Genomic DNA, 11,480 nt, shown 5'->3' with positions numbered 1-11,480 from the left:
GCGCCATCTTGCCTTTTTTCAAATGCCACACTTTTGTCGTGCACGGCAGTCATTTTAGATGCCTTGACCAGACGCACTCTGCACGCTGTCGATCCTTAGCATGGCTCCCCACCCTCGCAAGCATCTCCCCCAGGCAGTGGTCACCCCCGCTCTGTCTTATGCATGGGTAATAAACCACCCATCTGCGCTGCTCTTCCCTGAGAATCACACCCTGTGCCCGCCCGACACCTCCCTTTCGCCCTATTCACTACCGCACCCTCTGACACTCCTTTTCCTCTGTGTCCGATTGTCCAGGCCGGTCCTAGGCTATCAGCTAGCCCTGCAGATGTAGTTTATGGCCACAGCTGTAAAGAATCACCCGTCTTCAAAGGAGTTATAGTAGATCAAGGCCCACACTCGATGAGATCCGTCACAGCAGACGCGTTCCTATTATCTGAAAACCATCCTGTATTGTGATTGGGGAGGGGACCGAGCCTGAAGCGGAAGATTCCAGGGATGACTCTTTGTACATCAAAGTTTTTACAATTATGTGTCACATTAAAAATATATAGCACTCCAACAAAGTAGTAAGATTATAAAACTTTAATAACTTATAAATATATACAAGAAAACAAAAACAGTAATAACAAACATTTTTAGGGAAAAACAACGAAGTAGCGGTCGGCTGTGCGAATAGTCCCAACGCAGCACAACGTCCAGATTTCACTGATTTCGGAATCCGGCGTGGGGCGTCGCGGGGGGTGGGTCATCAGTAGCAAACTGTTGTGCGAATAGTTCCAAGGCAGCAGAACGATGGCACCAAGGTGATGTCCAGTAAGTTGCCGCACTGGTTTTGGTATCCTACAATGCTGCTCCGAATAACGGCGTGGGGCGCCCCGGGGGAGGCGGCGTGAACGGGCCTCTCCAGGTGGAGTCTCGTCTGTTGTAGTGGGGCGCCCCTTTACCGTTTCAGTTGCCATTCCGTCCGCTTTTGGTCCACTGTGTCAAAAGCCGCAATTCAGCTGAGTTGCGCCCACTCTTGCGGTGCAGCGATAGGCGGCTGTCACAGGACTCTCAAAATGGCGGCAGGCTGTTTCCTTTTTGGGCCTGGTCCACTGAAATGGCCCTGGGACACCTTGGAAATCGGACGCTTGTCTGCTAGGTCTTGGACCCCATTCTCGAAAGCGTCCCCTCCGCCTTGAGGATTCATCAAAAGTTTTGGGGGCCCCCGACACCTGCAGGCTTCTGGTGGGGAGCGGCTGCCATGATTGCTCGCGGAATGACCACGACGGAGCCACGAGATGGTGGTGCTTTCATGCTGACGCCAGCTTCAGTCTGAATCTAGAAACAAGGTGGGGCTTTCATCGTTTGGGAAAAAAAAAAGTTTTCATCCAATGAAAAGTGTTGTTTTTAGGTCATATGATCAAGCCTTCCATCATTAGGAAACCAAAAGTAAAATGAACCAATGAAAAGTTTTATAAACAAGTCACATGACCTGTTATGCGGCATAGGGTATAAAATGCGGAGAAAATACGTTGGCACGTGAGGCGGCGTCAGTAGCGGACCGATGTGCGAATAGGCCGAAGGCAACAACGCGCCAAGATCCGGATGGCACCGAGGTGGTGTCCAGCAAATTGCAGCACTGGTGTGGCCATCCTACAATGTTGAAAGTCGGCGTGGGGCGCCCTGTTGGCCTGTGAGATGGCGTCAGTAGCGGACCGATGTGCGAATGGGGCCAAAGGCAGCGCAACAATATTTTCTGTATGGAAGATACCACTAGGCGTTGAGATGCCAAGATCCGGATGGCACCGAGGTGATGTCTAGCAAGTTGCCGCACTGGTGTGGCCATCCTACAATGCTGAAAGTCGGCGTGGGGCGCCCCGTTGGCCTGTGAGATGGCGTCAGTAGCGGACCGATGTGTGAATAGGCCGGAACCAGCACAAGGCGCCAAGATCCGGATGGCACCGTGGTGGTTTCATAGTTGAGGCACTTCATCTGCAGTGGGGCGCCGAGATCCGGATGGCACCAAGGTGATGTCTAGCAAGTTGCTGTACTGGTGTGGTCATCCTACAATGCTGAAACTCGGCGTGGGGCGCCCCATTAGCCTGTGAGATGGCGTCAGTAGCGGACCGATGTGCGAATGGGGCAAAGGTAGCGCAAGAATATTTTCTGAAGAGAAGACACCAGAAGGCGCTGAGATTCGGTTACCACCGAGGTGATGTCTAGCAAGTTGCCGCACTGGTGTGGCCATCCTACAATACTGCTCCGAATAACGGCGTGGGGTGCCCGAAGGGGGGGGAGGCGGCGTGAACGGGCCTTCCTAGGATGAGGCTCGTCTGCTGTAGTGGGGGCGCCCCTTTACCGTTTCAGTTGCCATTCAGCTGAGTTTCGGCCGCTCTTGATGCTACAGCGACAGGCGGCTGCAACAGGACTCTCAAAATGGCGGCCTGTTCTTTGGATTTGGGCCTGGTGTACTAAAATGGCCCTGGGACACTTTAGAACTCGGACGCTCGATTTTTTTTTTCCTTTCCTGTACATGCAAAAAAAGGTAAATTCCCGGTACGTTACACGCTTCATCTGCCACGATGTACTCTCCAGAGGAACCGAAAAAAAATATAGTTATGGTAACTATACCATGCATCGTCATATGGAGAGGTGGCAACAATTAATTATAGTGCTGCATGAAAGATTTGGAGGAGAACCCCCGACCTGCCAGTACATTCATCAAAGAAGTGGCACTGACAGCATCAGAGGCAAGGGAAATGGTCCCAAATATTTAGAACTTTGGAAAGATTAAAATGACATGTTTAGATTGTGGCAAATTAATTTCATGTGGACAGATGAGTGTTACTCTAATAAATACAGCATATGAACATCATCATAGTCGATGGTTGGTAGAGACATTTTGACTATATCCTGGACCTGCCCGTCCTCGCCCAAAATGGCGCCGGAATAAATGGGACTCGTAACTCCTTGTTGTGTACTGGTTGCAGAACCTTGAAATCACGAGATACGTATGCAGTTTTGAAGCATATGGCGGGCGGGGACGAGAATTGATTGAATATTTCGACATCCCTATTGATATTAAGTTCTGATGTGTTATTGATTACTGTACTATTGAAAGTTCGAATTAACGTCACCCATGGTACTTGCCCGCAAATGTATATCTAGATAATTTTATTGTAACTGGCCCTGTCGTATTTTAATTATAAAATGCACGTCCACCGATTCCGCAACTCTTAGACACCTTAGTTCTTGCAACCTAATGGCCCGCCCGTTACGTTCCTCTACAGTGTAAATGTCTACTCATCATATACGATTACAGTTTGCTCCGTGGCCGGCCCACGTGGTTATAGGCTCGTATTTGTATAATGAAATTTTCACAATAAAGGTTTTTAAAAGAAAACATGGTAGTAGTATATACATTGGTAAAGTTTTTAATAATAGTCACTGTTTTAGGATCATTAAAAGGCAAGTGAAATAAAGCAGACCAATTACATGAAGGGTAAAAGGTATAATACGCAGGAACGCAGTAAAGATAAATGGTCAAGGGCTGTTGTGTTTTCTACTCCTGCAACATAAAGTGATCGATAAGAATCTCATATTCAGGCGTATCGGCGACTAAGACAGCAGGTCGACCCTCTTTTGCTCAACGGCTCCGTCATGGGACGAAGAAACGCTCTTTTTCTCGAAAAAAGAATATATTTTACTTGCAGGACAGTTGTAAATTTTCCGGGAAAGTACATTAGCCTGGAACATTATAACATATATTTAAGAAAAAATAATGTTCGGAAGTAATAAAAAGCGTAATTTTTAGGTCATATGACCAAGCCTTTCATCATTAGAATAAGAAAAGTAAAATGAACCAATGAAAAGTTTTATTAACAAGTCACATGACCTGTTATGCTTACGTTACGCGCTGCGCGTCGCGCCCCGGATGACTTCCGGATGCGCTAACGCGGCGCGTCATGACGCATTACGCGACAACGCAGGTCCAGAATATAGTCAAAATGTCTCCACCAACCAGCGGTCGGAACACAACCCCTTTCAGCAGGCTAAATAGTTCTGTTAAATGACAACAGAAGGGACAGGCAACAAGAACCATCAGTCAAAGAGGGGAGGGCTAGTTCTTCTCTACCGGGTTACATTGGGGCGCTACCGGAACTGATCGAATTGGTAGTCTACAGTGTTTCTGGATGTTTCAGACTGAAGCTGGCGTTCGCATGAGAGCACCACCATTTCGTAGCTCCGTCGTGGCCATTCCGCGAGCAATCATGGCAGCCGCTCTTTATCGTTATTTTGGGCGGCGGAGCCGAGCTGTATTGCAGCCATCATGGTGTAGAGTTCAGTTCATCTCACTAGTTTCGTATTTGTCATGAGGGGTTGTTCTTAATGTTTCTATTTTAGCGAGGTCAAAAAGAGATCCCATTAGTGGCCTACTGATTTTGCTCGATTCCTTTTGTTTTTTTACACGATTTTTCGTTATCTGCAAAGACTAAACAGAGTATTGCGACTCTGTGTTTGTTTGTAAATAGAGAATGAACCAAAGAGAACCAATTCTAAAACAGTAAATGCTTGGATAACAATCAATCAAATGGAGAGAGAAGCAGGCACGACGTATTACAACGGGGGCAAAGGCCTGCGTTAACTACCTTTCACTATCTGCAAAGAGAGAGTACTCCTAATAGAAATGAGGGGGGGGGGGGGCAGCATTCAAAGCAGATCAGTGTGCATAAACACGAAAATGTTTTTACTTACCACGTACTTGACATTCGACAGCTTATGATATTTGCTATTAAAAAACCATTGAAATTCACTGAAAAAACCATAGGTTATAGACCATATATAGTTAGGAATTAGCATTTACAAAACCTTGAAAATTCACTGAAAAAACCATAGGTTATAGACCATATATAGTTAGGAATTAGCATTTAAAAAACCTTATTTTACTCACACAAAACCATTGAAATTCCATATATAGTTAGTTGCACTAACTATATATCGCGCACCCGCAATCCACTGCTGATCATGTCACATATTACATCATTCATGACATGGTCAGTGACATCACTGATGACATCACTGATGACATCACTGATGACATCTCATTTGACATCAATGACCACATCACTGATGATATCATTCATGTGACAATACAATGCATCTCCTCACATTTTAATATAACCTCTGTTTCACCCAGTGTTAAATACAGAGTATAATTTTTGAAACCATTGACACCAATACTAGTTACTACATACGCACTCACTGATTCCTACGTCTACACACACCTTCACTCATTCACCCATACAATCATTCATACATACAATCACTCATCTTTACAACACTATCATATGCACTCATACACCTATACAGACACTCACAGTCTGCCACTCATCCATGGAGTTACTCACACACCTAGTCAGTCCTGTAAAGAATCAATGACACTTCCATGTTCTTGTCTATACAGTTAAACATAGAGCACCTTACATTTTCAAACATATACTAACACATACTTACCTTCTTATACAATCATTGATACAAGTACACATTGATCTGCACAGTCATACACCTCCCAGCCAGCCACACACACACTCAGTCTCTCATACAAATTCTTGGGCAATCAATCAATAACCCATATAGTTACTCATATAGCTACTGATCAACACATGCAGCAGTTTATAGAACAGACATAATGATGCACAAATTAAGACAGTTTAGTCACTAACCCATGCACTCAGTGAGACACATTTAATCACTCAGTCATACAGTCAGTCATGCATCTACTAAATCCTTCGTCCAGACACTTACACATCCACTCATTCTTCAATATGTAAGACATATTTAAACTTTACAGAAACAAAAAATCACTGGATGTTGTTATCAGTTATGTCATCAGTGATGTCATTTGAGATGTCATCAGTGATGTCACTGACCATGTCATGAATGATGTAATATGTGACATCATCAGCAGTGGATTGCGGGTGCGCGATATATAGTTAGTGCAACTAACTATATATGGAATTTCAATGGTTTTGTGTGAGTAAAATAAGGTTTTTTAAATGCTAATTCCTAACTATATATGGTCTATAACCTATGGTTTTTTCAGTGATATATATATATATACATATATACATATATATATATATATATACACATATATACACACACACATATATACACATACATATATATATATATATACATATATATATATATATATATATATATATACATACATACATATACACACACACACACCACACAAACAAGATGAAGGATCACACGAAAACAGCCGGCGCAAAAACCTGGATCACACAAGATACAATTAGTCGCAAAGAAATAAGATAGCCAAGAAAGAAATGACACGCAGATTGACTCAAAGGACAAAAATATATTTCCACTACAACATTTCAGCATCCGCCTTCCTAGGGTAGTACAAGATGGTTTGCTGAGAGGCTGCACAGATGACACATCTGTGCAGCCATTGAGCAAACCATCTTTTACTACCAGAGTAAGGCAGAAGCTGAAATGTAGTGGAAATATAAGTTTCCCCTTTACACACATACATACTCACTACCATCAGGCATGTGTATGGGCGGCATTGAACTCCCCACATCACAGCCCCAGTGTGCATGTGAAAGATGGCACGCCAGGGTGCATTTTAACCACTACATGAAGAAAAACATTACTACTTTAAAGTTGCCTTACTGACAACTCTAGTTGCCTATAGAGAACTCCGCATAATTTAAGTTGAACCAAAATTCTATTCTATTTCTAGAGGCTAACCTGTGAATATTGTGTAGACAAAAACAAATCACTTCGAATTTCAAGGGCAACGGTCAAGAGGTCTACAAAAGCAACAAAAAAAATTGGGTTTAATATATTTATTTTTAGCATTTTATCTTTGTAGAAAATCGAGAAAATCATTTTAACTATCTGCAGCTTGCTGCTGTGCTCGGAGGAAGCTTGCTTTCTTCTGAGCCACGCGATCCTTTTTCTGAGCCAGAGACAGTTTTGCACGATTCCACCTATAATCAAACAAACAATAAAACTGTAAGCAAACTCTAGCTGTGAAATGATCTGCTGCATTAATCGAATGGGTTCACTACAGCCTTATATCAAGAGAGGTACAATTCCGAAGAAATAGAAAGGAATTCTAGCAAAAATGGCTCCCAATGCTTGCACTCAGCAGTGGAATACAGCTTATATGCAAGCTGACATTTGTGCACAGGATACTTACCTAGTGTACTACGTAAGGTGGTAAATTATCTATCCATACTCTGCTTCCTAAAAGCCACAATATTTTACACGTTTCCATAAAACTACAAGAGGTTCCGCTTGCAAGGATGAAACACCTAATACAAATGAAATCCATGTAATCCTGGTGTGACTGAATAATCAGTGAAATTGGTTGTGTATGGCTACCTTTATTTCTTGAAAAGAAAAAAACCGTTAAAAGAAAACACAAGCAAAATACACGCCGAAGCAATTACAATGTCATTCTCAGAGAAAAACCTCGCCTAGTTCAGATGTGAAAAAAGTGTGTTATAGGGCAGTCTCATTCGGCATATAATAATTATGCCAAAAACATGGTACAGGTACATTACACGTATGGAGCTTCTAGAATTAGGAAGTGAACTACTACATGCTTAACACTTGCAAAACAAATGCATTTATCACACATTCAAATTCAGGTCTAAAGCTGCGCCATAAATGTTAGTTTGTCTGCCTTCCTCTTTTTATAGCCCTATAAAATGCTTCTTGCAGTGGGTCCTAAGTACACCTGCAGCAGCCCAACATACATACACACATTAGTCATGTGATAAAACTTCAATGAACTTTCTTTTTCAGTTGTCAGAATCTCAACCGTAAAAGGGCATCTAATAAAAACGTGTTTTTTTTAACACGGTTGCACGCTGCTCTCGCTGCACAGCACTATCGTGGTAGTCCCACCTCAGCACGGAAATAACCAACCTGAACAATGGGTCTTTAAAGAGGTCATATTAAAACCGAGTCAGTAAAAGGCGCTTCGAAGAGGACCAGCCAGCGCTTAACTCATGTAATCTATAGAAGTACTTCATACAGCCAATAGCTGAACAAACCAACCCTGGATGGACATCTAAAAGGAGGAGCTTGGAAAAGGTAGGGTGGTGCGGTGTTTGGAACAGTTTAACAAAAAGTTACTTTGCATAAAATCTGACCACATTACCTCTTCTTTTTAACTTCTTTTGCTGGCTTCTTTTCATGAACTGGATTCTCACGTATACCAGCATGGGCTTTTTTGTACATTTCTTCCATCTGCGAAAGATCAAACAAATGTTAAGTTCAAACAAAGTATAATACACATTAAGATGTCATACAAGGCCCCACTAAAAAGGAGGATGCCAGACTACCATATAAATTACGTTTTCCTAAATGTGTTACATTTCATCAATAACTAAGCCACAAATATACAGAAGGGGACCCCCGTTTCAATGTTTAACAAGAGTTTATCCATGCAGTAGCAGACTGCAAGGAGTACAGTACTCCAGACGCAGCCCAGGAATATAAGAGGGGTGAGGCCGGGAATTTGGACGGACAATGGAAAATAATGTATTCAATGTTCCCTAGTCCTCTTCCGTCGAAATCCGCCCTCACCGCTCTTACCTGCACGGTCGGCGGCAGTACTCATCATTTTATATGGTGCTATTCCAGATCTACAGGTCACACTTGGTAGAGTGGTCTCTCTACTTTTAAACACTGATGCCACATGTTCCTTATTTGGAGTTTGTCCTGTAGAGCACTAGTTCTAAATACCACTCAAATATTAATATACTAGTCTAGCCCATTCGTCTGGCAGATGTTTCACTTTAGGGTCTTGCATAGTGATATGCTGTTTGTTTGCATGGATTAACCTTCTCCCAGCCACAGGAATTAAAGTGCATAAAACCCAAATCCTAAGTGAAAGCGGTAGAATTTTAAATATAAAAGTGGACAGATCTTTTACTAGTAGGAGCAGAATGTGGATTTCGTTACCTGCCCACACACTGAATGGATTTATGCACCACTAGTAGCATCTGGATTACCCCAAATGTAGTGTTCTAAAAAGACTAGTATCTACGTAGGTATGCCAACCGTTCCATGCTTAATCAAAAAGCATTCCTATTTCCATACAAATACATTAACTCATTTAAAGGGATTAAGGGCTACCAATTAGCAATAAATCTTCACACTTTAAAACAGCAGCTGAAGAATTTACTTATTTAAATGAGTTTCCAAGAGTTTTTTTGCACTGACTTCTAGTAGAAGTTTTAATGCTGCTGAAAATCAGAAATTTTGTAAAGAGGGGATATTTTGTACGATAGGCCACCTGTTGAGCAACTGTTCTGCTTGAACGGCTGTATTCAAGCTCTTAGTACGACCTACCTTTCACATGACGTTTGATGTGATCAGCTTCTGCTCTAACTTGGTCTCATCCAGTTGCAGCGAGAAAGTAGGAGGCCTACCCCTACATCAAGATGTACATTTAAATGAAGCTACACCTTCATTGGCTGGATTCCATCATTAGTTTTTACACGCTTACTTTTAGCAAACTATGAATGTTTTACGCCTGGACAAATACTGCACAAATTATATACTATTCAATGTCCCTTTACAAACGGAATCTCTACTAATACATAGGGGTCAGTAGAGATCTCCCTTGCTTGAGAAAACCCCCATGACACGTTATAGAAAAGAAGACAGAGTTACAAAATTAGCACACAGGGTTCTAGGAGCACGGGTTGAGAACATAAGGCTGCAAGACAATCAACTGCAAAGATCAGGAGGTAACAACATCACTTAATCCCTACTCGGAACTTTCATACATGCTGCATACCAGCTGCTATCAGTCCCGTCTTGAAACAGATTAACATCACATGCTGACGAAGGACCAACTACAGAGAGCTCAGTCATTTGGGGATCATCATATAGCAGCTAGATTTCTGAAGCAGACATTTGTCAAGCACACCACTAGCAGAAAAGCATAACCAGTCTTCTTGAAACTGAATTAAAGTTGGGGGATGGTCTTCCGCAACAATGTTAAACTTCTAGCTCACTTAGGACGCATCAAATTAGTGAAAATGGCAAATCCAAAGACTATTCAAACGACAAGAGTACAGACAATGCCATGTCTCATACACCGTAGAAACATGGGGCCACCAGTGGAAAGAGGGGGGTGGGAAAGAAAGCGAGTTACTAGTTTTCCTAGTGTCAACTGTAAAATACGAATTTGCAAATTAACAATAAGCAACATGAATGTCTCCTTAACCCTTTCCGTGCTCCCATCGGCCGTCACGAGCACTACCTCGCTGGTGCTGCGAACGACCGACGTGGCCCCGCCCATTTGGCAGAACGGCAGCACTGCTGCGAAATAACGGCCGCGGTAAACGGGTTAAATTAAAAAAGATTGTAAACATAACTTTTCTTCTTGCTATGACAAATGTCTGTCTCTGGAGCAATAAGCCCACTGGGCCTGGACGCCTGAATTGTGAACAACTGTAACAATACCTTATGCAGCATGTACTTGAGCAATGCCAATAGTTTGTTTATAAAAAAAAACAAAAAACTTCTAGTTCGCCGATGTTTCCAACGCATTTTGGTACTTTACAATTAGAACATGCTCACTTGCGCAAGCAACTTGTTCTACACTGAGCTCACGCCGAGTCACATTAAACATCTCCTAAACTCGGTCCAACACACTTCTTGTTTGAAAGGGCCATTTTAAATCTTTTTAATCAGTTTTTTAGAAGTTGCAACATTTGAATGTTAAATACTATAGCCTGCTATGCTATTAAAGGCCCGCTGCAGCGTTAAAGTCACTCCCCTTCGGTTCGGGTCTTTAACAAGGCAGCAGGACTTTAATAGGTGGTATAGCCCAGCTACGGAGGGCTATAAGGCTTTTAGTACATTCTGCCTAGTGGCAGAATGTACTAAAATATTAAACAAAGGCTTTAGGGAGCGCAAGGGGATTGAAATTCCCTCAGGCTTCCTGAGCTGTGAACAAAGAAGCATTGGAATGTTGGAGCGCCGGGTTTATACCAGCCATTATAAAGCCCGGAGCTACTCCATTGTTTTCAATGAAGCTTCCAACATTCCAATGTTCTAATCAGCATTAGATAATTTGGAGACTGATGTGAACAATAAGTTTGACCACCAGTGGGAACAAAAAAAGGGAAAACATTGTCAACTTGCATTAATGACATTCCCAAAAGTCAACAGCCAGTACGAGATTGCGTTGGTAGTTGCTGGAAAAAGGGTACATTTACCCCAAACAAGAGCATTAATATACTTGCGAAAAAAGTAGTAAGAAACCTTCAGAAAATACTCCATAGGAAGGCTAATTAAGCACTTGTGCCAAAGTTGGAGCTGGATTGCCCGTGGGTCATAGTGATGTAATTTGCCAAACTGTCAAAATAATGTGGCAAAGAAGACACTGAAGCCATACTCTTATGTGGTAAGGATCACTCAAAATCTGAAGGTGG

The 11,480-nt window shown here is 42.5% G+C and overlaps 1 protein-coding gene and 1 non-coding gene across 3 annotated transcripts in view; both read right to left on the bottom strand.

Moving 5' to 3' along the window:
• Positions 1-6,848: 6,848 nt before the first annotated feature.
• RPL5 (ribosomal protein L5) overlaps positions 6,849-11,480 on the bottom strand; it is a 42,013-nt gene continuing 37,381 nt past the window's right edge. For both annotated transcript variants that reach the window (XM_078646335.1, XM_078646334.1), the window contains exons 7-8: positions 8,189-8,277; positions 6,849-7,007 (exon numbers count right to left, since the gene is read on the bottom strand). In XM_078646335.1, coding sequence (XP_078502461.1) covers positions 6,908-7,007; positions 8,189-8,277 — 189 coding nt within the window. In that variant the 3' untranslated portion in view covers positions 6,849-6,907. The remainder of the gene's footprint in view (positions 7,008-8,188; positions 8,278-11,480) is intronic.
• LOC144780644 (small nucleolar RNA SNORD21) lies at positions 9,838-9,931 on the bottom strand. Its single transcript, XR_013600759.1, has one exon. It is a non-coding gene; the product is annotated as a small nucleolar RNA SNORD21 (small nucleolar RNA).

The sequence above is a fragment of the Lissotriton helveticus genome, chromosome 1_1 (genome assembly GCF_964261635.1).
Source record: "Lissotriton helveticus chromosome 1_1, aLisHel1.1, whole genome shotgun sequence".
Taxonomy (NCBI): domain Eukaryota; kingdom Metazoa; phylum Chordata; class Amphibia; order Caudata; family Salamandridae; genus Lissotriton; species Lissotriton helveticus.
This window is presented reverse-complemented; position numbering and strand designations above follow the sequence as displayed.